Source organism: Aspergillus brasiliensis (genome assembly GCF_001889945.1).
Source record: "Aspergillus brasiliensis CBS 101740 unplaced genomic scaffold ASPBRscaffold_12, whole genome shotgun sequence".
In the NCBI taxonomy this organism is placed as follows: Eukaryota; Fungi; Ascomycota; class Eurotiomycetes; order Eurotiales; family Aspergillaceae; genus Aspergillus; species Aspergillus brasiliensis.
In genome coordinates, this window is record NW_027137453.1 from 496,448 (window position 1) to 520,369 (window position 23,922).

The 23,922-nt window shown below is 51.6% G+C and overlaps 10 protein-coding genes across 10 annotated transcripts; 5 read left to right on the top strand and 5 right to left on the bottom strand.

Annotated features, from left to right (window-relative positions):
• Positions 1 to 109: 109 nt before the first annotated feature.
• On the top strand, positions 110 to 3,393 carry ASPBRDRAFT_132806 (putative importin 13; the record flags this gene model as incomplete). The annotated part of the gene is made up of 4 exons (XM_067618475.1): positions 110 to 172; positions 237 to 427; positions 489 to 975; positions 1,039 to 3,393. 4 exons carry the CDS (start codon positions 110 to 112, stop codon positions 3,391 to 3,393), a joined length of 3,096 nt encoding a protein of 1,031 aa, XP_067475798.1.
• A 371-nt stretch (positions 3,394 to 3,764) lies between these two features.
• Positions 3,765 to 5,339, top strand: ASPBRDRAFT_305053 (uncharacterized protein). Its single transcript, XM_067622789.1, has 2 exons — positions 3,765 to 3,853; positions 3,939 to 5,339. Exon 2 carries the CDS (start codon positions 4,028 to 4,030, stop codon positions 5,249 to 5,251), a length of 1,224 nt encoding a protein of 407 aa, XP_067475799.1. The 5' UTR covers positions 3,765 to 3,853; positions 3,939 to 4,027; the 3' UTR covers positions 5,252 to 5,339.
• An 87-nt stretch (positions 5,340 to 5,426) lies between these two features.
• On the bottom strand, positions 5,427 to 5,747 carry ASPBRDRAFT_198981 (seipin co-factor family protein; the record flags this gene model as incomplete). The annotated part of the gene is made up of 1 exon (XM_067621270.1): positions 5,427 to 5,747. One exon carries the CDS (start codon positions 5,745 to 5,747, stop codon positions 5,427 to 5,429), a length of 321 nt encoding a protein of 106 aa, XP_067475800.1.
• A 1,976-nt stretch (positions 5,748 to 7,723) lies between these two features.
• On the bottom strand, positions 7,724 to 9,133 carry ASPBRDRAFT_46756 (pyridoxal 5'-phosphate synthase subunit PdxS). Its single transcript, XM_067625705.1, has 3 exons — positions 8,805 to 9,133; positions 8,564 to 8,746; positions 7,724 to 8,495 (listed from the first exon to the last, which is right to left on the bottom strand). The coding sequence occupies exons 1-3, from the start codon at positions 8,919 to 8,921 to the stop codon at positions 7,866 to 7,868; spliced, it is 930 nt and encodes a 309-aa protein (XP_067475801.1). The 5' UTR covers positions 8,922 to 9,133; the 3' UTR covers positions 7,724 to 7,865.
• Positions 9,134 to 9,917: 784 nt separating this feature from the next.
• Positions 9,918 to 10,540, top strand: ASPBRDRAFT_198983 (uncharacterized protein; the record flags this gene model as incomplete). The annotated part of the gene is made up of 2 exons (XM_067621271.1): positions 9,918 to 10,298; positions 10,388 to 10,540. 2 exons carry the CDS (start codon positions 9,918 to 9,920, stop codon positions 10,538 to 10,540), a joined length of 534 nt encoding a protein of 177 aa, XP_067475802.1.
• Positions 10,463 to 12,803, bottom strand: ASPBRDRAFT_658951 (origin recognition complex subunit 2; the record flags this gene model as incomplete). Its single annotated transcript, XM_067628610.1, has 3 exons — positions 10,463 to 12,478; positions 12,559 to 12,656; positions 12,751 to 12,803. The coding sequence occupies 3 exons, from the start codon at positions 12,801 to 12,803 to the stop codon at positions 10,785 to 10,787; spliced, it is 1,845 nt and encodes a 614-aa protein (XP_067475803.1). The 3' UTR covers positions 10,463 to 10,784.
• A 22-nt stretch (positions 12,804 to 12,825) lies between these two features.
• ASPBRDRAFT_46762 (bifunctional ornithine acetyltransferase/N-acetylglutamate synthase) lies at positions 12,826 to 14,867 on the top strand. The gene is made up of 3 exons (XM_067625706.1): positions 12,826 to 12,965; positions 13,135 to 13,627; positions 13,699 to 14,867. The coding sequence occupies exons 2-3, from the start codon at positions 13,140 to 13,142 to the stop codon at positions 14,615 to 14,617; spliced, it is 1,407 nt and encodes a 468-aa protein (XP_067475804.1). The 5' UTR covers positions 12,826 to 12,965; positions 13,135 to 13,139; the 3' UTR covers positions 14,618 to 14,867.
• Positions 14,868 to 16,293: 1,426 nt separating this feature from the next.
• Positions 16,294 to 18,316, bottom strand: ASPBRDRAFT_184295 (translocon subunit SEC61). Its single transcript, XM_067620018.1, has 5 exons — positions 18,115 to 18,316; positions 17,925 to 18,025; positions 17,700 to 17,867; positions 16,549 to 17,624; positions 16,294 to 16,491 (listed from the first exon to the last, which is right to left on the bottom strand). The coding sequence occupies exons 1-5, from the start codon at positions 18,122 to 18,124 to the stop codon at positions 16,410 to 16,412; spliced, it is 1,437 nt and encodes a 478-aa protein (XP_067475805.1). The 5' UTR covers positions 18,125 to 18,316; the 3' UTR covers positions 16,294 to 16,409.
• Positions 18,317 to 18,673: 357 nt separating this feature from the next.
• On the bottom strand, positions 18,674 to 20,224 carry ASPBRDRAFT_133154 (uncharacterized protein; the record flags this gene model as incomplete). Its single annotated transcript, XM_067618500.1, has 1 exon — positions 18,674 to 20,224. One exon carries the CDS (start codon positions 20,222 to 20,224, stop codon positions 18,674 to 18,676), a length of 1,551 nt encoding a protein of 516 aa, XP_067475806.1.
• A 2,018-nt stretch (positions 20,225 to 22,242) lies between these two features.
• ASPBRDRAFT_133505 (putative cyclin) lies at positions 22,243 to 23,213 on the top strand (the record flags this gene model as incomplete). The annotated part of the gene is made up of 2 exons (XM_067618521.1): positions 22,243 to 22,503; positions 22,572 to 23,213. 2 exons carry the CDS (start codon positions 22,243 to 22,245, stop codon positions 23,211 to 23,213), a joined length of 903 nt encoding a protein of 300 aa, XP_067475807.1.
• Positions 23,214 to 23,922: the final 709 nt, after the last annotated feature.

Genomic DNA, 23,922 nt, shown 5'->3' on the forward strand with positions numbered 1-23,922 from the left:
TTGCGTCATAGTATTATCAACACGTGACACCCCTTTCACCATCTCTCACCAATCTATATCGCGCCAGTGACGGTTCCCCAGCCTAAACAAGGCCCTCATTCTTTCGGCCATGTCTGTGGACATCCCAGGCCAAGCCCTAGACGCGCAATTCCTCGTTAATGAGGCTAAATCGGTAAGCTTGCTGCTTGCTGCTTGTCAACTAATTCATCTTCTAATCACTAAGGCATCATCGCTAGCTCGTTTCCCAACTCTATGATCCGGGGAATACTGGGAACCCCGCCAAGATCAAAGCCATCCAAGAGCACCTCCAGAGTCTTCAAAAGAGTCCCCAGGCATGGCTAATCGCCAATCAGCTTCTCAGTGAGGACAGCACAGACCTAAGGTTCTTTGGTGCATTGACATTTACGGTCAAGATTAATCATGATTGGTTCGTTCTCCACGAGTTCCAAATCCCGCTAGTGGTCCTGGCTAACAGACAATTCGTTCAGGCAAAGTCTAAGTCCTGAGGAGGCTCAGGAGCTTCTAGGGCGATTGATAGATCATTATGTCTTTCTCGTCAATGGAGGCGAGCGGCCATTGGTCATACGGAAGTTAGCTTCAAGCCTCGCAACCATATTCCTGAAGCCTAATGCCCCCTGGTCCAGAGCACTCTGTAACCTGGCGGCATCATTGGCGGACGGGAAACATGTCTCAGAAGAATACTGCAAGTCCCTCGATTTGCGAGATGCGGTGCTCCCTGCTATGTCCGAGCGCCATGTAATTTCATTGCTCTACTTTTCCAACATCCTCGCCGAAGAGATCCACAGATGGAGTTCAGAGCCAAGACGAAGCAGAGAAGAACAACATACATACGTCAATGTCAAGGACGCTTTTGCTGTCGTCGACTACGTTCTTTCTCATATTTTGCAGCAGCACGCCTCTGGAGTTCAGGTATCAGATGAGGCCCTGGGCACTGAAGCTATCAACTCATATCAGGTAAGTTCTCTTTTCAGGCTTTACTATATTCCTAGTTGCACCTTGTCTCTGACTTGATCTCAGGCGTGGATTAATGTACGGAGCGCAATCCAGTTGCGTGATTCGTTGTCTGTCTTGGACCTGGCCTCTACGACGGCTTGCATAATTCAGAGCATGAAGATTCCTGGACTTGCGAAATCCGCAACACAGGTTGTGGTCGAGTTGATAGACTGGCGTGACAGTATCTTCACCCAGGACCATCTCACCGCTATTATGGAGTATGTTGTCAGTGATTTGGGGACTGCGCACGTCGCATCACTCGTCGAGGCGGATTATGAGGACGAGAATATGACGTTCTTGGAACTTCTCTTGGCCTATGCAACGCTGAAGCAAAGAGATCTCATGACCAAACAATTAGACGCACAGCATGCAAAAATGCTCACTATTTTGCACACGCTCTTCAAGGCTCCTGGCTATGCAGCGGTGGACGATCCGGCCTCGCCGCTTGTGCTTGAGTGGTGGACAGAAGTTGCCGACGACCTCCAGGACTTATATTCCGACCTGGAAGATCAAACGAGTCTTGAGCCCGCTAAAAGAAATTTGGCCGAAGCGGCTTTGGACTGCTTTGAAAAACTAAAGTTCCCTAGCCCAGAAGAGCTGCAAAGCTGGAGTGATGATGACCGTAGTGAGTTTGGTTCGTTTCGGCGTGATGTGTGCGACTTCCTCCTCGCCATCTACCCGATGTTGGGGGTGGAGCTTGTCCGGGTCTTTCAAGAACGAGCCAGAATGTCCCTGGTACAGCAGGAATGGCGCACGTTTGAGGCTGCGATATTCTGCATCGCTCAGCTTTCGGAGGCTGTCGATGAAAACCAACACGCTGACGAGTGTCTCAATTCGATCTTCTTTTGTAACGAATTTGCTCGCCTGTGCGAAGGAAGCGAAGTGCTAATCCCAGACAAACCACGTCAGACCTTGGTGGACATGCTGGGAAAGTATCAGTCGTACTTTGAACGCACGCATGCCTTGCTACCTCGCGTCCTTACATTCCTGTTCGCATCTCTCGATGTTAGCTCGTGTGCGCCAACAGCATCCAAGTCGATTGCATATCTTTGTAAATCATGCCGCAATGCTTTAACTTCAGAGCTGCCGGCCTTCATTGACCAATTTGAGCATTTTCGCTTCAAACCCACGGCTACCACTCATACCATGGAAAAGGTGTTGGAAGGAATCGCCGCCATCATCCAAACATTGCCTACGGATGAAGCTAAGTCACAAGTCATTGAACGAATTCTTCGATTTTTCCATGGGCAGGCAGAGGCGGCCCGTGAGGAGGCGGTTCGCGGCTTAGTGGAGCAGGCTCAGACCCGTGGCCAGTTTGTGCTGCGCTGCGTCGCAAGTATTGGCAAGGGCCTGAGAACCGACGGTGAGGTGAATTTGGAGTCGAACGACCATGGAGATGGTGATCCCTACCCTCCGACATTCTGGAATACGGGAAATGGCGCTGTATCTCAGAGCCTGATCATGCAATGCATGCAGCTGCTCATTACCGATTTCCCTGTCGATGTGACCATAATCGAAGCCGCATGCGACATCTTGAAGGCTGGTTATATTGAAAGTACGGGGCCATATGTCTTCCCACCAATGGTGACTGTAAACTTTGTCAAGAGCATACCTCTAGGCAGTGTTGGTACTGACATAGTGATGGGTACGGCTTCGTCTTTCCTTGCATCTCATAGCTCACATTGTCAGCGAATCCGTGACGAAACGGTTGCGCTGATAGTGCACGTGTATGACACTTTTTGTTGGATGCATGAGAAGCCTGAGTACTATGACCCCGAAGTCGCCAATAGCGGCATCGATTTCCTTACACGCTTGCTCCCCAAATATCATCCTTTCCTATTTGCGCTCACGACGCCACCCCAAGAAGCCAGCCAGGTTCCTTCATCCAATGGGGGTGACGCTCAACGGCCGTCGGTGCTTGAAGCTGTCTTGAATTTCACTCTCCTTTCATTACAAGGGCCTGAACCACTTCCGCTCCGCTCCGCCTCGCAATTTTGGGTGAACGTGCTGACGCTTCCGAGCGACGGTGGGTCTATTCAAACTGCCATCATGCAGTGTCTTCCAGCCCTTTGTCGTATCCTAATCAGTCAAGTGGCCGGACGATGCGCGCGGTCGGACCTCGAGCATCTCTGTGAGGTGCTTCGGAAGCTCATCTTCAAACAGCAAGGGGCTGCGCGGCCGCACCTCGCCGCGGCGCTGGCTGATCTAGGTAGCAATGATACTTCCAATCAACATCAAGGCGCGTCTACGTCGCCCGAGGACAGGCAACGCTTCCTTGCGTCACTGCTAGCGGCAAGGGGTGCCAGAGCGCAAACCAGTCAGTTGACACGCACGTTCTGGGTGAAATGTCGGGGAGTGAGTTTCGACTACGTTGGGTAGGTGAGAACGTTAACGTTATCTGGCTGCGCTTTGGAACGGAATGGGCACAGAAAGGAGAGGAATACAGTCAAGTCGTTAGCATTGGATCAACCCGAGTAAAAAAAAAGAAAAGAAAAAAAGATGATTATATTATATAAGTCCAAAGTGAGGCTGTAACGGGGACGATGCAGTGAGTCGCCACCCGGAACGACAACAAGAGTCAAGTGTATGTGTGAAACCCCCATAGGACCATGGCCGTGGGACTGATGCAAGTTGCGCAGACACGATGATCTGGCAGTCGGTCAATTGGCCTGTGCACATCCTCTCTTCTCCTCAGCCACAGAGGCGGTGCATGCTTGGCCCTACGAAGTAAGGGGCAGCACGACACTTTACTCCGTATGGGGCATCAGTTTCAGGTGTCGCCTCGATTTTTCGCCAGAAGCTGCTAAATTAGGTTGATCGGCTGTGAACATAACGCGATGTGGGTCTCTGCCCCTTAGCCCATGGGCAAATAAAGCCCTTCAACCTCGGAATTCTGCCGCTGGTCTGCTCTTAAACATGCCTAGTGATATTGCCGCGCTCTTTCTTGCCTGTCCTTTTCCACGCTTACTCCATTTTACTCCCTCTTTGCTCAAGCGCTGCATAACCTCCCGCCATGCCTATCATTGCAAATACGCCAGAAGCTGTATTGGGTCGCACGGACTCGCTTGATCCGGCCACAACTTGCCGCGGTGTCACCTCCAATGGGCGGCCATGTCGTCGTGCTCTAGCGTCTTCATCGCCATCAGATACACCGGGTTCCAAGCCACAGGAGACCGACCTATCTGCGATGTACTGCTGGCAGCACAAAGATCAGGCAGTGCCTGTTTCGCAGGTGACCAGCGGGGTCAACCCTTCGCGGTTGAAGCCCCGTGGCAGTATCGATACTCTAATGGAGCGGTTAGGGTTGATGGATCTTAACGACGCGGGGGCTTCAGACAAGCGTCGCAAACAGCGGAAACCAGCCCCAAAGAAGCGGACCAGACGGACAATTTGCTGCTGCTTCGAGGTCATCGAGGAGGAAGATATCCGGCCGTCGCGGCCGGTCAATGCTCCAACGGAGATGCAACAAGCCCCGCCAGGGAAGCTGTCATCGCCAACCCCATCCCTGTCTCCTCACCAGGTGCCTGTTCGACCCAGTAAACCTGGCTCTTCCTCTTCAGGAACAGACAGCGATATTCTCTCTTGGATTCCGTCCGGCCTTGCGCCGGAGACAACCTCCACCCTCACCGCAGAACTGGCCAAGCCTATCTCGGAAGCCGACGAGCCAGGCTACATCTACATGTTCTGGATGACGCCCTCGACATCTGAATCCAAGGAACTACCATCTGCAGAGGTAGCCTCGAACCTCATGCCGCCGGCCTCCTCTCCGAGACGTGACCGCCGCGTAAGCGATGCTATTCGAACCGCTCGCGATCTCAACGCCTTAGCGTCTGCACCAACTCATGACAGCCCCGGCACGCTCCGACTAAAGATTGGACGGGCTAACAACGTGCAGCGGCGCCTCAACGAGTGGAGTCGACAATGCAGTCACCATCTCACCTTGATCCGATACTATCCTTACACGCCCTCCACCCCGCAACCTTCGCCGTCCCGACGCGGCGGCGGCGACGATGACAGCAGCGCGAATCTTGTCCCGGGACGCAAAGTACCTCATGTGCACCGCGTGGAACGGCTCATTCATCTGGAGCTAGCGGACGTGCGGATTCGCGACTTAGGAAAATGTGCGGATTGCGGAAGGGAGCATCGCGAATGGTTTGAGATCGCGGCAGATAAGGCATCACTGAAACGGGTGGACGATTGCATTCGCCGATGGGTGAAATGGGCAGAAACGCATTAGCTATTCGATCAAAACTAACAATACTATAATTCCTTCCATACGCATCATCCTTTTATGATCATCTCATCGAGAATGACTCCACCCCTTCGTCATGAGATCCTCTCTCTCTCTCTCTCTCTTTCCTCTCACGGCGGCTCCAGTAAACTCAACAACTCATCCGATAATGCTCCACAACTCAGGTAGCCACGCCATTTGGTAAAGGCCTTAAATTCGCTGCCGCATCAACCAAGGCCCCGAAAAAAGCCAATACCGCTAATTTACAGCTTCTATAGGCAAGCACGCAGATCCACGATATAGCCGTAAGTCCCAGGATCGCGGGACTGATGACAAACATCGAAAACAGTCCAAACACAACGAGCGCAACGAACCCGCAGATGGCCAGGGCGCAAACGAAGAGTGCAATGGGGATTGCGGCTATGACGAGTATGGGAATGGTGATGACTCCGATGATAGCGGTGAGGCTGATGGGGATCATAGGGATGACGGCGAGATTCATGGTGAAGTAAGAGAAGCCGGATGGTATTTGTATTGATGGGTAGATTGAGCGGCGCAGGGAGGGTTGTCAATTTGAACAATAGAATTTATGTGATGAATGAAGGAGTGTGTAGTTGTAGTAGTAGTTGATTGTTCTGCTAAAGAGTGAATGGTTTGGAGCTAGTAGTATGTTGTATGGTGGCTAGGTGAGAGGATCGTGTGGGTTATAAGTTATAGCTTCTTGTATTCATACTTCGTTGCGCCTTCCATACTCGATAGAATAGCTCGAGTACGGCAGGCAGTAGCGGCCCTCGGGCAGATGCAATTTTTTGGTAGTTACTGCTGGCAGGATCAATATAACGTCTGATGAGATTGCATAGTAGCTTACCTAATATGCCTATTGTAGGGAAGGTAATCCTTACAACTTAGGGTCCCCGGTGTACCCGAGTACATATATGGGATTCTAGGGGTCCACAGGTAGCTACGGATAGAGATGGCGTTTGAAGGTTTTTGGCCTTGCTGGTAGTGGTTTCCCTATATCACTTCCTTACATATTGCTTGAAGAAGAATTCATCGATCTGACTTTTGCAAGTAAGAATTAGTGGTAGCTATATATTTGGACTTATAAATTGTACGCTTACTAACTTATTATTATACTTCGTTAATGAAGTAATGTAACTTGTATAATACAGTTCTTATAGAACAGACTGGTGATCTCAGTTTTATATAGCCCTAGATAATGACAGAGATATACTGAATAAGAAATGAATATAAGATTTTATATATAGCTTAGACTCTATCTAGAATATAGTAGGCTGAGAGCATTGAAAGCACTTCAACACATTGCCTGATGGCCGCTATTGCCCGCCGTACTTGACGATGGGATGGAAGAAAGGAAATTATGGCCTGAAGAAGTAGGCTACCGATATCTACGGTTGAGCCATTCTAGGACTATCAATTCAGAAAACTCTCTGACTTATTAAGGGATCTCACTTCTATGTAAGTAGAAACCCTTCCAGTACCTCTAAAGGTGTCCCTGGGAACGGACTTAGGAGAGCCGGAGCGTAGCCATAATAGGCTCGGTAGTTAGTGGCGCTGGGGGTGACTTAGCCCCGGTGGTGGCGACTCGAGGAATACTGGGGGAGAGGAACCCGGGGGGGTCTTAGTGCGTAGTGCCCCTGAAACTCGCCCTAGGAGGTCCCTAGAAAGTAGTAACGGTAGTATAGTCGGGCTGGCCTTCAGGCTTACAGGATGAAGACCGATAAACTACCAATAATCACATGTCCACAAAGGCACCCAATATCCAAGCTAATCTTATTAGGAAAGGCTGTAAAGATGGCTCCTTTCATGCTGCGTAATTAACTACCGGTATGGTAAGCCCCGTCATGGCAGATTACCCGTCTGTAAGATTGTATGTCAGGTACGGTAATACCAAGAACTAAGTACTTACTAAGTTTTATCGGCGCTAGCTCGGCGGATCATTTGATGATTGGTGCCTATTCCGGAGTAGATTACTATGACTAAATATATTTGATTACTAAATGTCAGAACTCAGGGGAGGGCGCAATGGGTCTCTGTAGTTACCCTGGTAATAGTTAGTGAAATCTTTTTGGTCTATCTACTTTGAAGGTTCGTGTAGGAAGGTGAGTCAATTGTTCACCGGCGAGATGGGTCTTGACGCGCTTTCGTCGGTGGATCGGCGGCAAGCCGAGGGAGGGCGCCTTCCGGGCCGCCGCTAGCCTGGAAAACGGAGTTGGGCTGTTGCTCCGGTAGCTCCTATGATCGTCTTTACGAGTCTAAGTACGGATCTAAGATGATTATATCAGATGCCCTACTTTCTAGAAAGATTCATGAGATGACTGGCTGGAGGTAGCCAGGTCAGACGATCATTTTACTGTGGAAACGGGAAAGTGCGCCAAGGAACCCGAGGTTGAGAAAGTCTAAATAAAACCCGCTCTAACCACCGCATTTCTATTACTCAAAGGATAGTAGATCATGTGCTCATGGCTCATATCAACAATGTACTAAGACAAATCGCGCCTCGACGGCAGCAAATGCAACACAAGTGTACAAAAACACACAGTAGACCAGCTTTTCCAACGCCCGCGATGAAAATGAAGTCTCTAATTTTGACTCTCGCTTACCATCCCCGCTTGGCCAGCTTGTCGGCCTCGTGCATCTGCGCCACGTTGATGCCCACCATGGCCTCACCCAAGCCCTCGCTCACCTCTGCCAGGACCTTGGGGTCACGGAAGTGAGTGACAGCCTGCACAATGGCCTTGGCGCGCTTCTTCGCATCGCCAGACTTGAAGATACCCGAACCAACGAACACACCATCGCAGCCCAGCTGCATCATGAGCGCCGCATCGGCAGGGGTGGCAACGCCACCGGCAGCGAAGTTCACCACGGGCAGACGGCCCTTCTCGGCGGTCTCACGAAGCAACTCGTAGGGAACCTCCAGCTGGCGAGCATACTGGCGCAGCTCGGGCTCGTAGTCGGCAGAGGCCTGGTAGATGGCACGGGCACGGGCAATGTCCGCGTTGACCTGGCGCATGTGCTTGACGGCCTCCACGACATCTCCGGTACCGGCCTCACCCTTGGTACGGATCATGGCAGCACCCTCAGAGATACGGCGAAGAGCCTCACCCAAGTTGCGGCAGCCACAGACGAAGGGAACCTTGAAGTTGTGCTTGGTAACGTGGTAGACATCGTCGGCGGGGGTCAGGACTTCCGACTCGTCAATGTAGTCGACGCCAATGGCTTCCAGGATCTAGTGGACGGTGTATTAGCTTGCGGCGAAACGAACAGCCACAGGAAAAATTGTTGATTGCAGCTTACCTGGCACTCAACAAAGTGTCCAATACGAGCCTTGGCCATGACAGGGATAGTGACGGCCTTCTGAATTTCCTTGATCATGCCGGGATCGGACATGCGGGCTACGCCACCGGTCGCTCTAATATCGGCGGGGACACGCTCGAGGGCCATGACAGCGGCGGCACCGGCCTCTTCAGCAATGCGAGCCTGTTGACATTCAAATGTTAGCAGCGATCAATTAGAAGAATCCCATGTAAAAACATACCTGTTCCGCATTGACAACATCCATGATCACGCCACCCTTCAACATCTGAGCCAAACCGGCCTTCAGAGTGAAGGTGTTGGCAGTGCCGTTGGAATCGCCATTCTGCTGGGAAGCCATTGTGAAGAGAAGAAAGACTCAATGAAATGAGGACCAAGAATATGTACGAGAAGAGAAGTCCAGAAGGAATGAAGGCACCGTAGGGAATGGAGAGGGAGTAAGTTTAAGAAAGAAAGAAAAGCAGGAGGGTGAGTCAACGGCCAGCGAGAAACAGCTATTAACTAAGTACTAGTCGAACCATCAGTAGTAACGCCGCCCGTTCGCCTTCCGCGGAGACGGCCAGCAGCGTCTGGACCAACCAGTGCCGGTTCCTGCTTTGTACCCCTCGATTTTTCCCCGCGGCGGCCGACTTTTTCCTGCCGCCGTTCGCAGGGCGGCCGTGGCAGCCAATCACCGCTCGTTCGTCCCTCCCTCGGTCCTCATAGAGTTTGGTCACGTGAGAAGTGGCATGGTGGATTTCCCGCGGTTTTCCACCTTGGCGTATGGTAATGCCGGTATGGTCTGGTCATGCTGGTCCTGTGTATGGTCACCGCGTAACTATTTGTTCGAATCGTGTCTTTTTGCCTCAGGCATAATAATCAGTCCTCGTCTCCAATCATCTCTCATATCCGAGGCATGCATGCTTGCTTGCTCCCTCCTCATTTGGCTACAGCTGTCAACCTCGATACCTCCTAATATCTCTCCATAGTCATTGACTGCAGCAGTCAATTTAATTCTCTCTTTAGTAAAACCACTACCCAGCTTCTGCCCCCTTGGTACAATCAACCCTGTCCTCACAAGCTTCTTCTACCACAAGTTACCTTGTTACCTCTCTGGCTGATCCCCCGTGACGTCACCGTACGCATACCGAGGGCGCAACTCGCGACAGCTGAGACCATCACCATAACCATAACCTGCAGCTCCCCTTCGAATCCTCCTCCATCTCTCTATAAGCCACTCTTTCAGGTCATAATCCCGGACCAACAACCAGACACCCCAACTTACACTCAATTGCCTCAAGCATATCCACTCGCCCGACTAAAACCAAACTCCTAACTATCCTCCTATCCTATAACCATGACCTTCCTCCTCAACCGCACAACAACCACCCTCCTAGGCACCGGCCTCGGGGTCGGTCTCTCCCTCTCCCTCTACCCACTCTCCCCCTTCCGCGCACCCCCAATGCAATGCCAATACACCGCACCCTACTACCGGCCCGAAAACCAAGCCTCTCCGGACTCCGGCTGGTCCATGGACGCCCAGGACCCATTGCTGCGCAAACAAGGCACTACCAGAGCCTCGAACCATACTGCCGCAGGCAGTGGTGGGATTTTGACGGCCTCCAACATGCGTCAAGTCAGTCTGGGGAGCGTGCTGGGGTTGGTGGTGGGGGTGGGGTTGAGGGCGTTTTCGAGAGTGTTGGTGGTGCTCTTGGGGATAGGGATTGTTGCTGTTGAGGTGGGTTGATGAATTTCTTGATTTCCTTCCTTCTGTGGTTTTGGTTGGTGTGATGGGTCCTGGCTAACAGTGAGATCTTTTATATGTAGTGGGCTGCGGCTCGAGGATATAATTTGCTTCCGGTTAACACTTTGCAAAAGTACTTCAAGCGCGTGGATTTGCAAAAGACGGTGTCGCATAATATTCCGTTCAAAATTAGTTTCGGGGCTACGATGGGGTTGGCTGCGTTTGCGCAGTTTTAGGCGGGTTAGGCTTGAGATGTAGGATTGTCATGATCTGATAAGGTGTCGATACTACTACATATCTTGAGAGAGAAATCATGTATCTTGGGAAACCCTTCAGCTTACTGCTCTTCTATTGGTGGCATGAATACATTGTGCTATGCATATACAGGGTATCATGGATTCATGCCATGCCGTGCAAGGCGCTATACTATCCTATCCTAGGCTATACTATCTATCCATCTATATGTCTGTCAGTTAGCAATCAACTCAACACCAAATCTTCCAAAACACCCTCCATCTCCTCACGCGCCAATGGAACCCCCAGGATTTCCATCCCGCTCGTATCCATCCGCGAAGTAATCATCTGATGGTCGTGGAACTCCTTCAGCAATGTCCGGAACATCATCTCCGACGAGGCAATGAATTCCTCCGCCGCTTTCTGATACAACATCCGGAACTCAATGCCCGTCTCCTCGCCTCGGCCGTTGCTATTGTCGCCTCCGTTGCCACCACCCTCCACGTCATCATCTGAAATGTGTCCCTCATCAGCCATGGATAGCAGCTCCGTAAGAAGTAACCGATACAGGTTCCTCGCGTTCTCGGGAAGACTCTTCAACACGAACTCGACACCCTCCTTGCCACCGACACGGCGGCCCTTTCTTCCCAGTAAGGTACTGACCTCCTCAACAACATCGAACTCGGTATCAAACGGTGCGAAAGTCGTACAGTCATGGAAGACAAAGTTGAATTGGTCACGCAGGCTGAGATCCCACATCAGCAACAGGTTCGGAGTATCCGCCGTCGCGAGAAGATGAATCTTCGGTGTAGCTGCTAAACGCGCAAGGAGAGCTTGGTTCGCCGCTCTCCGGAGGGCAGGGGCATCGATGGAGTTGATCAGGACGGTGATTGGTTTCTGGGAGGGTCGGGACTTCAGGACGGACTGGAGCAATTCGAGAACTTCTTGGGGCTGGGATCCCATTTTCGAAGGGATATCGGCGCCCAGGACGGCGGTAACGATCGCGGCGAAGATGGAGCGGATGGACATGTTGGGCGTGTGTCCATTGACAATGACTACGGAGCTTGAGGCGGAACTGCTGTGGTGACGGTGGTACAGCCAGTCTGCGAATTCTTGCAGAAGGCGGCGCTTGGAGCCGTAGCCGTAGAGGCAGATATTGAAGCCTTGGTCGAACTCGAAGTCCCACTGGGGAAAGGACCGGCAGTGGAGGTCGAGAAGGAAAGATTTCTCCTGCTTGTATGGATCTGCATATTGTGACATCCTCTCGAAGTATTCCTCGTGCGTTAAGAGGTTTACTTTGCCTAGGTTATTGTTCGATGTACGAGGTGGTCCGGCGCGGTTTTGGAAAAAGTATCGCTCGTGAGCTGGAAGTTCTCCTTCTGGGGTAGGAGAACGCTTGTTCTTTGCGCCTTTTGGTCGTCCTGCACGACGTTTGGGTGTTGGTGCTGCTTCTGTCGCATCGTTTGCGGCTGGTTCAGTAGACTCCTCCTCAATGGATTCTAATACACCCTTCTCTGTTGCCGATGTCTTGCTGGGGGACTCGTTGACATCATCCTGTAGGATCTCTTCCGCGAGACGGTCAGCGCCATCCCAAACCTCCTCGTCATCCTGTTCGAGGAGAAGACGAGCGCTCTTCTTCTTAGCGGACCGGTCGGCACGGGCTTTCGACGGGGTTGCAACAGTTGGCTTTTTCGTGGGCGTTGAGAATAGATTCTTCGCTTTAGCCTTCTGCGTTGGAGTCTTCAGCCCCGAAGCTTTCAGAGCGGCTGGGGTGTTAACGGCCGTGGATTTTTGAGGCGTTGATTTCAATCGTTTCGTAGGGGTGGTGGTGGCTTCGGGGGTTCGTTCACGTTCACCGTTGGTATGCCCAGTCACGGTGCCATTGGTGGCCGTAGTCCTCTGCCTCTTGGGCGTAGAAATAGGGAATTCATTATCGGATTCTGGATGCTTGCGTTTCATTTTAGTTAATGGGTCCGGGGGGTGTCGAAGCAGCTTCGGGGAAAGGGCGGAGAGCAAATACCATCCGGGGCACAACAAAGCTCTCCTGGAGTTCCAGAAGGGACAACGAGCACAACAGAGGACGCGAGGGATGAGCGCGCTTGTTGGGAATGCTGATCGCTGATAGTTCTGGTCGGCTTCCTCGTGGCTACTTTTTTGCCTTGCGATGGGCGCGTCTGGAACGCGCAGCAAATCAATCAATGGCAGGCCCGACGGTTTCTCCGATTCCGCGATATCGGAGCGGCATTTCCTCGCCGCGAATCGCATCACTTCACCTTTTCTATTTGCGGTGCTTTGGGCTTGTCCTGTTTTCTATATATTCCATTGGGACCGCTCACTTGGTTGTCTGGCAGTGGTCTACACGTCCACTTTGCCTGATAGGTTTTAGCTGCGGTCGTGCGTTCCTGACAAGTCGAGCGAGTCAATTTGGTGAGTCATTTATCTACTTCTACTTATCTCCGATCCTCTCTCCTGCAGGTATATATACCCAAGGACATCTTTGCAGCCCCGAGGAAGGCTTCTGCACCCATTGGGTTCCCCATATAAATACTCCAAACCACAGGGAGCAAGTTCACTGATCTTCGCTCATCTGCTCCAGTCCCAATGGCTTTGCCTACCCACTCGGCGGCCACCACCACCATGGCTACCTTCGCCCGCATGGTGAAGGGCCAGGTGCGTTACTACTCTGCACCCTTGGATATGGCCATTCCTGCATCCAAGCAGAAGTATATTCCTGCCTCCGGTACCTACCCTAAGGGCTTCTCCGTCTCCGGAACCCACGTCGGCGTGAAGGCATCCAACACCAGGTTCCCGGACCTGGCCCTCATCTCCTCCGAGACGCCCTGCTCCGCTGCCGCCGTCTTCACCACCAACAAGTTCCAAGCTGCCCCGGTCCAAGCAAGCAAAAACACCCTCAAGACCACTCAAGGCGAAGGCATCCGGTCCGTGGTAATCAACTCGGGCTGCGCCAATGCCGTGACAGGCAAAGGCGGTCTCGAGGATGCCGTGAGCATGGGTACGAAAGTGGACGAGTGCAATGGCCTCGCTCAACCCAGCACTCTCGTCATGAGCACCGGTGTCATCGGTCAACGGTAACAGCCCTTTTTCCTCTTCCCAATATACCACCAACAGCTCACCGCTAACGACCGAACCCTCACAACAGCCTCCCCATCTCCAAGATCCTCGACAAAATCCCCACTGCGCACTCAACCCTTTCCTCCACCCACGATGCCTGGCTCACGACTGCCCGCGCCATCTGCACAACAGACACCTTCCCCAAGCTCCTCTCCCAGACCTTCACCCTCCCCTCATCTCCCGACCGCACGTACCGCCTCGCCGGAATGACCAAAGGTGCCGGCATGATCCACCCGAACATGGCCACACTCCTGGGAGTCCTCTGCACCGATGCGCCCATTGCCCCCTCAGCCCTCCAACCGCTCCTCAAGCACGCCGTATCCCGCTCCTTCAACTCCATCTCCGTTGACGGCGACACCAGCACCAACGACACCATCGCCATTCTCGCCAACGGCGCGGCCGGCGGCGCACCAATCACCTCGACCTCGTCCGCAGACTACACAGCCATGCAGAACGTCCTGACCACCTTCGCGCAGTCCCTCTCGCAACTCGTCGTCCGGGACGGCGAAGGTGCCACCAAGTTTGTAACGGTCCGTGTGCAGAACTCCCCCGACTACGACTCCGCTCGCCTGATCGCATCGACGATCGCGCGGTCCCCGCTCGTCAAGACAGCTTTGTACGGAAAGGACGCGAACTGGGGCCGGATTCTGTGTGCGATTGGCTACACGCAGGGCGTTGCGGAGGGCACCGTGGTGCCGGAACGGACTAGTGTTAGCTTCAAGCCTGTGGATGGCAGTGCGGAGTTGAAGTTGCTCGTGAACGGCGAGCCAGAGCAGGTGGATGAGGATCGCGCGTCTGTCATCTTGCAGGAGGAGGATTTGGAGATTGTGGTTGACCTTGGTGGTGGTGAGAAGGGCGAGAAGGGTCTTGGTGGAGAGGAGGCGGTTTATTGGTTCTGTGACTTCAGTCACGAGTATGTGACCATTAATGGTGATTATCGGACTTAGGTGAGCTGGGGGGTCTTTGATTCAATGAAAAGCGAATACAAATTTGCAGTGTAAGTACTGCGATTAATTGTGGTCAAGTCTTGTTTCAGTATATACCCGCAATTGTTACTCCATATCTACGAGATGGTCAAGCCAATTAGGGTAACTTTTACTCTTTTACCACTTCCGAACCATAGAAATTCAGATTCCATCATCGAGCCAAACTACTACTAGTAGTGCTACATCACCACGGATATGGACTCCGTCTCCCTACTACCTTCATCCTACTCCATCATCAACAGTATCTGCACCAAAGGCATGAACGACAATGTCCCTCACTACTACTATTCCAAATCAGCTACGAGAATTAATCAAATATCCAACCTCATCCGTTACTAATAAGACACTAAGAACTACAATAATGAGAGAGAGGGGAAAAGCTGATCATCGGTGTGTTTTTTTTTCTACTAATACTAACTCTCCTCATCATCGCACAGAGCCCATTTATATTAGTGAACCTCTACGGAATACCAATCACAATTCTTGTCCTGGGGCTTATATACAGCGTTGCTCAAGCATTAGCCACATTCTCCACCAAGGCCATGACGATAGTTGTGTTTGCCGGGTCGTGGTCGTTGATTAGCATGCTGGTCATATTTGGTAACTTCTCTTTACTACTAGAGAAGTTTGTGGCACTTTTGGATGAATGAAATGTTTGATTGATTGTGGTCCAGATAATAGCTGTGTAATTCCGAACCTAGGGGTTCAAATTTAATCATCATTGATTCAATCCACTACATCATCACGGACATGCATTCCGACTCATCAACAACTACTAGTACAGTATACTCACCCTCACCCTGCCCCATTACTATCATCATCAACTGTCTGCATTGAAGACAATGACCATGTCTCTTACTATTTCAAATCAACTACGGGAATTTATCGGATATCCATCTTTAGACCCAGTCAGTTCCAATCCTGTCTACTACTAAAAAAAAAAAAAAAAAAAAAACTATAAACGAAAGAAAGCTGATCAGTGTTTATATCTGATTAATCATTGCAGAGTCTATCGATTGTGGTGATTCTTTTAGAAAAACCAATGATGATTCTTATTTTTGTTCAAGCACTAGCCATTTTCGCAATAAAAGCTATGATCTTACTTGCTTGGGTGGGGTGCTTTATCAGTTCGCTGATCATATTCGCCGACTACTCACTGGAGACTATGGGGGAAGTTTGGGGATGATTGAAGGTCGGTAAATTAGTTCGGACTACTACAGATGGTTTAGGAAGAGATCGTTGCTGTTATCCTTATCGTATTTATGGACATTCGAGTTAGTTATGAGATTCGTTTATTAACTTACTACTTTCTGCTCTTCATACCTATAAATCAGATAGGTGCTATGTAGTAGTAGTAGGAGTATGTACAGCTGGGGCGTGGATGTGTCTCCATAGATAGAGAAGATCTTCCCCTTCTACATGTTACTACCTGGTATAGTTCTGCATCAAACCCCCTTGCAGTAGGAGTAGAAACGGACCGAGATGGTCAAGCCAATTAGGTTTAATTTTAGATCTTTTGTAAATATGGTTACAAACCGAATAGGTGCTATGTACAGCTGTGGCGTGGACGTATCTCCGTAGAGAAGATCTTCCCCTCCTGCAAATTGTTAAATCTAGCCATACATCCATCAAGAACTAAATAATCCAGATCCCAGCCACAACAGCACACTACCCGAGAAGAAACAGAAAGTTGCAAGAACAAACATAAGCCCTCAATCTTCTTCTCATGCGTTCATCAAAAAGGGGGCCTTGTTTAGTTACCCGGAACAAGGCCCTTGAGGCCCGATCCAATGTCGCCCTCACGGGCGGCAATTTCAAAGTATCCGTATATAATTCTGAAACAAATGTTAGTATCCAGTTCGATAAAACCCAAGGAAACAGTGAAGACTTACGTAACGGCAAGGAGGATACCAGTACCGCTGCCAAGAGCACCAAGGAGGTCAGAAGCAACGGACAGGGCACCAATGCAGGCACCACCGAAAGCAGCAGCAGTAGGGATGACGCGCTTGAGCTCCTTGTACATGCTCTGCTCACGGTGACCAGCCATCACGAGACCCTGGTCCTTGAGCTGCTTGGCAACGTCACGGGGAGCAGAGCCGGAAACCTCAATCCAGGTCTTGGAGAAGAGGGCGCAGGCAACCAGCATGAAGGTGATGTAAACGGCGGTGTGGATGGGGTCAAGAAGGGCCTCCTTGAAGTTCAGGGGAGGAGACATGTAGTAGGCAATGCCGGAAGCGGCGTGGAGCTGGGCAGAACCCTCGCGAGGCTCCCAAACACCGAGAAGCTTGACAAGGAGGTTGTCAGAGAAGCGAGAGTACAGCATCTGACTGATGAGGAAGATGTTGGAGCACAGAGCAGACTGAAGCATGATGGGCATGTTGGAGGTGTAGAACAGGCGGACAGGGTAGGAACCGCGCATGCCACGCTGGCGGGAGGACTTGACGGGGATCTCGACACGGAAGCCCTGGAGGTAGATCACAGCGGCGAAAACGAGGAGAGTGGCCAGCAAGTTCATGATGTTGGGGAGGTTCTGGCGGTAGAAAGCCTCGCGAAGAGCGCGCTGCTTGTCGGACCAGGTCAACAGAAGGTGGAAGAGGGCAATGATGGCACCCTCGAACTCGGGGCCACGGCCAGTGTTGATGGTCGTGGGAGAGAAAGCCTTCCAGACGATCGACTCGCAGATGTTGGTCGCGATGAACAGAGAGATACCGCTACCAAGACCATAGCCCTTCTGGAGCAGCTCATCCAGAAGGATGACAACCAAACCAGCAACGACCAGCTGAACAATCAGCAGAACACAGATACCGGCACCAAGGTCACTGGGCTGTCCGTAGAGACCAGTGAGGACGTAGACGCAGGCCTGACCGAAGGACAGGATGATAGCGAAGAGCTTCTGAGCGGTCTGATACAGTTCACGGTCGGTCTTGAGGTCCAGGTTGACATCGATGAGGTGGGTACCAGCGAGGAGCTATCAGAAAAGCCACACATTAGCATACGCCCGATAGACGGCCGTGGCCATATTGCAATATTCCCTATTACATACCTGGAAAACCATGCCGGAAGAGATGATGGGGGTGATACCCAGTTCCATCAGGGTACCCCGGTTACTAGCCAGCATCATACGGAGCCAGTACAGAGGGTCGGAGGTGTCAGAAGAGACAATTCCGTACAAGGGCATCTGACTCATGACCAAGAAGATCAAGAGGGTCAACTGCAGAGAGATCCATTAGCTTAGAAGCTCTGGTCGAGCTGGACAAGCATCACGTACCCCCGTCCACATCAACTTCTGGTTGAAGGGAACCTTGGTTTCCGGGGCGGCCACCTCCGGGAGGAGGGGCGTAAAAGGCTTGATGAGATCAAGAAACCGGACTAGAATCGAGTATCAGCATTTGTTGACCCATTGAGGCAAAAGATGGAACGCTGTCGCGGAAATGGCAGCGATCGCGTGCAAGACTCACGTCCGCTCATTGTGACTGTTGCACCTCCCAGAGCTGCAGGATTACTCGAATAAAAGGGGAGGGGGGAGAAAGAAAGGAAAGCTGGAGGCGAGAACCAGCTGAAGGAATGGAGGGGAATTACAAAAGGAGAAGGAGAAGAAAAGAAGACGACGGAAGAGAGAGAGAGGATGGAGGAGAAAGGGAGGAAGCGATGAGGTCGACGGGGATTGCGGGTGGGCGCAAAGTGGCCAGCGAGGCGACTCTTCGATCGCACCCAGCCACGCTAACCCGTTGAGGCCACTTGGTCGCTTTCCTCCGCCGCTGGCTTCATGACCCCGTACGGATAATGATAATAACAATGTTCATGATACAGCACTATGAGCTCGAATAACCATTATTTGATTGCATGGTAGGGTATTCAACATTTCTAGCAAGTATACATGTCTCTCAAAAAAAAGTACTCTATCTAGGTATCTTAAGGTATCACTGTATAACGGTCATATTTCACCGTTCCCTCCCAATAAAAGGCCGTACTGGTATCCGTTCGCTTCGATCAACGTAGAGCAAGCATACCAAGCTGTCAGGGCCCTACAAGACAGAGACAATCATCAATCACGTTCTCCAACTCTCCAAGTCGCTCCTTCAACCCTTTGTTCTCTTCCTTCAAGATCCCCATGACACTCCAGGCTTCCGAAGCAGGCACTCCATGACAGATGTTACACTTCGAGCTATTGGTCCAGGAACTGGCAATGCTTCTGGGTGTCAGCCCTTTGAGAACCCGATCATACGTAGATGGACGCGCAGGCGTCGGTGCTGATGCTGGTGTGGGCGCTGGTTTGTGCTCTTTCTGGCTCTGTTGTGCAGGAGCAGCCGTACTGGGAGTGGACAAGGCGATCTGCGAGATATTCGGAGATGGCGCGACTGTCGATGCCGGAGACTCGAGCACTTCGCGGCGGGAGAACACACTCTCAGCAAGGCTCTCATCTCCTGAATCGAAGCCTGAATCGCTTGTAAACGTGCCATTGCTGGCGCGTTTGAGGCTCCGCTTGGGGGTCTGAAGTTCAGCCCCCAGATCAGAGGTACTCTCATCGTCACTAGACCGAACCAGCGTGATGCTGCGCAGGCGTGCCTCCTCCTCTCGGCGACGCAACTGCCGCTCATGCTCCAGCTCTTCTGCCATGGCCTTCATGGCTTTCTCTTGTTGGATGACTTTCTCGGCCATGCCATCTAACTGGATCTTGAGGTTCCCGATGCGTGTCCGAGTTACCTCCAGCTCCTCTTGTTTCTCGTTCTTGTCGGCCAAAGCTTCATGTAAGGCGAACGTCCTCTGTTTGTATGCAGCCTGCAGCCGCCTAAGTACAGTATCTGCGTTTTGTCTTAGGGCGTCAAAGGCTTCCCGACCTTCCAGATTGCTGAATCCAGTCGGGAATAAAGCGGCGTTGATATCGAGATTGAGGAACTCGTCGTGGGCAGGTTCAGGCAGCTCCAGTCTGCTATCCCCCTGTCTCTTTAATCCAAAGAACGAGAAGGGACTTGATGATGTAACCTGTTTCAGAGGCGACGGCGCAGTCATCCGCTTCTGAGTTCGGCTTGTCTGGCCTGTTGGGACGTTGGGCGACCCGTAGAATTCGCGACTGGCGCGCTTCTCCATGTCGTCTGTTGCGGCGGAGTCCTGCTCTCCTGACTGGTATACTACTCCCAAGTTGACGGGTTCCGACTTTCCTTGAAACCAGCCCGATAAAAGCTTTGCGCCTTCTTCGAGTCTCCTTCTGGCTGTGTTCTCGACGGGTGGGTTCGAGGGAGTGGTGCCAGAGTCCAAGTCCTCGTAGGTTTTGGGTTGATCGGAGAAGAGCTTCCTGGACGGCAGAGGGGCTTGCCGCGGGATAATTTCGGTGTTCGCCCGACGGTGAGAGGGGTGTGAAGGATATTGTTTCGGCGGTAGTGGGGATAACGCATCCGAGCTCGGTGCTAAAGAAGTTACAGGGGTATTCTGGTGGGCGGATTGATTGTCCGCGTAAGGCTGACAATTCTCCTCGATTTCGGTCGATGCGACCGCTGTCGAGGACAGTTCGGAAGTATCGCTACTAGCAGGCGTGGCTGTAGTTGACGGGTGCTCGGGGTCGCGGAGCATTGTTGAGATCGAAGGTGACTGGACGGTAGGTGGGAAGGGATGGGGCTTGGAATGACGAAGGGTCGCGGTCGGTCGCACCACTTGGACACGGACTGGAATGCCACGTCGATACGTCGTCCAATCCAATGCACGGTCACGTATGCCGCGGTCGCTCGTCCGCGAGGAAGCAAAAGGGGGGGAGAAGAGAGAGGGGAGACGAAAGACGGAATTGAGTAGCTCCCGAAGCTGTCCCTCTTGATCTTGCTCTTCTTTGCTGGATTGCGGGGCGATAAACAGGGAAATTGATAGATAAACGGTGAAAGCGGTTTAGCACTGGGCCGAAGGTCGACGGTGTATACGTTATGGACAATAGCCTAAGTGGAAAAAGGACGCGGTTGTAGCAGATGTTCTTCAGGTTGATGAACTCGACCGCCAAGCGATAGCGATCAGACGGCGTACCCGCACGTGCCCCTGTCAGCGACGAGTGCTGAGGATCATGCACGATCTATCTAGAGAGTGGATGGAGCGATCTTTGAGGATTCAAGGCCGGACTGTCTTAGTTGGTGTTCAGAATGTTCGATATGTGGTCAACAATCTGACGAGGAATCGCGATGGATCCTTTAGGTCAAGGAACCACGAAATATCGCGAGGTTGGGTATGTATTCTTAGAAGTCATGCTCCGCCAAACAGCAAAAAGCCGGTGGCTGAACAACCTTCTCTTTGCTCCACCGCAAGGCCCTGCGCTAGATGAGTGGTGGATGAGCGGGTGGTTACATGGCCTCTGGGTGATATTGTGCTGTCATTGATCTTTTATTAGGCACAAAGTCGCCCCATTCCCTCCGCTCCCCTGAACCGGGCAAGCAATGACTCCAGACGGCGTATGAATCCCTTTCCATAACCCGACGACGTCATCTGTAGCACTGGCAGAGGCAATGGTCTCCTTTGACGACTGGATAGTGGCATATACCATTGACGCCACGTCCTACGCAGTGACCAAAACGGTGATGCCCCTTTTCCGCTGTCATTGCTGGACAGGCCCCGGGGTGCTTAGAGTCTGGACTCTTGGGGTCCCGTTTCATGCGGTTTAGTTCGCAGACGATCCTCTCCTCCGTGAGATTAAGCAATCTCGGGGTTGAGCAATCATTTGCGGAGAATAAGGGGGACACAGCAATATCCACTTGTGTTCAGTTGTTGTTACTGTTAGTACTCCATCCTTCGGCCCCGAGTGGATAATTGAGACTGAAAACCTGGCCCCGAGGACGTCTGGCACGTAGTACGGCTCGGAAATATGTATGTAGTACGTAGTCGGCCTTATACCGTGGAACCTGCGAGCCATGAATTCGAGCTGCAGTGATGCATCATTCTGGTTTACGAGGCATGACTGCCTAAGGCTTGCAGGTCACATGCTCTAGTATCTAAGAGGTCTCTACTATCCCAGCCACTCTCGGTCCTAGGAGAATATCAATCAACTATTCATTGTTCGAATGAAGATTGAGCAGTATGTTGATAGTAAGGATAATACTATACGCAGAGTAAACCATGCGGTCCTCGAATTAGCAATTTGGAATAGTAACCATTAAGGGTCCGTCCTGCTCGTTCATAGTAATAGTAGTCGTGACTTCCGGTTTATATTTACAAATCATAGGCGCTAGTATATAGTATACGTGCAGGTCCGGCCTATACCGCCTTAAATGTCATCAAATCGGGGGTCACAGAAACCTAATCGCAATATATCACATACTTACAAACGGAGTACTTCACAAAGCCTATTGTGGGCTAGTAAGGCTTTCAACCTTGGAATGCCTGAGGGATGCTGTCGATGTTGATCACACTTATCCGGGCGGTGAGCCTCATATGGCCGCAGCTTTGCAAGAACACAATCAAGAACAAGCTTATGAATTGAGCAACAGTTTCTCTTTGCATAGACTAGCCAACCGCACTTCTGACATTCAGGGATCGACGTTTAATTGAACTCATAGTTGATATTCTCTTCCCCGCATTCTGCCATACGAACTCTTCAGCATTCCCACACCAGCGACATGGCAAGCTCGGCCGCAAGCGGGTTGAAGTACCTTTCCAATGCACTAGCAACACCAGAACAGCTGTCGAACTCGTCATCATCTATCGACGGTGTGCCTGTTGATCTGGAAGCATCCACTCGATATGCCGGCGCGCAGCTCACACAAACAGCGGGGATTCTGTTACGATTGTCGCAAGACATTATCGCGCAGGCTATCGTGACATTTACCCGGTTCTGGATAGGCGCGGAAGGCGGCAGTTTACGAATATACTCGGTAAAGGTAATCAAAGTCGCCGTTCTCTTTACAAGGGAAGTAGCAAAGGCACTGACAGGACATTTTTCACCTAGGATGTATCCGCCGCAGCGCTGTACATGACCGCCAAGTTATCCTTCCAACCCACCTCTCCCCGCTCGGTGCTGAACGTCTACGCTTTTCTCCTGTCCAAAGATGCGTCGCCATTATGGTTCATAAACCCAAAGGGATCGCCAGACAAGCCAATGCCGGAGGCCTACCATCTTACGGAAGGCGATTATCATGCACAGCGACTGGTTCTACTGCGCATCGAGTCGATCATTCTGCGCACGTTGGGATTCAATACGCATGTGGCTCTTCCTCACACTATCGCCTTGACCTACCTCCAGACCCTTGGCGTTCCCTCCTCGGCCGTTGCTCACCGAGTATTCGAGCATCTAAATTCAGCGCTGTTGTCGCCGCAGTTGTTATACGTCACGCACCAGCCGAACGCCCTTGCCGTTGCTTCGATCTACCTCGCATCCCGGGAAGTGGGGGTCAAACTTGTCGATGGTGACTGGTGGGAAGTGTTTGATGTCGACCGGGAGGACCTTGGGTTCTTAGTGGTGGGCATGAGAAGCATGGAAGGATTTGCGCGGGCGGAAATGGAAAAGTGGAAGGGTCGGGGGGTACCCATGACGGTGGACCAGCTGGAGGGTGAGATAGAACACAGAAGAATGATGGAAGAGGGTGAGTGAGAGCTACACAGCATGCAAGATAATTCTATCATGCGGGCGCACCTAGCTTGAGGAGGATCCCGGTTACAGGCCATACTGGACCAGAACAAGCATCTGGAACAAGAGAGAACCAAGCTGGCTCCGACAGATCAGATATCGGAGATAGCAACCAGCTTTTCCGAGGGCCCGTGGGTGCAGAAATCCCCGCCACTCCAGTGAAAGGGCCTCTTTTCTTCGGAGGATACCATAGCCAGTTATTCTTATGGCAAAAAGGGGCCTACGTAATGATTCGCGGGTAAAACCGACCTCGGCCCCTCTGCTAGTCTGCAATCAGCTACCAGACGTAACCAGATGAATGAAGGAAAGTCCAGTGACTGACAAGCCACATGGTTAGCAAAGTATGATCTCCGGGAAGATGAAGGAGTCCAGTAAACTCATCGAAAAGTTGTGTTTCTTTTGGTGGGTGACGGAGCCTCAGCCACCTGATGTACCCCGCGTGCATCGTCAGTCTCGTCCCGATTAAGTCGTCACCGCCACAGCCAAACCCATCCACTCCCTCCATCCCCATCATTCCCTCTCCCCTTTAAATAGTTCTGTAGATAAGCTTTCCCCTCCTCCATCCATTTATATATCATCTCCTCAACTCATACTATCTTAAATCTGCCCACAGAACTCCCAAAGAATCCAAGAAAGAAACAAGAAATCAGACAGGCAAGCAGGCAGATAAAGC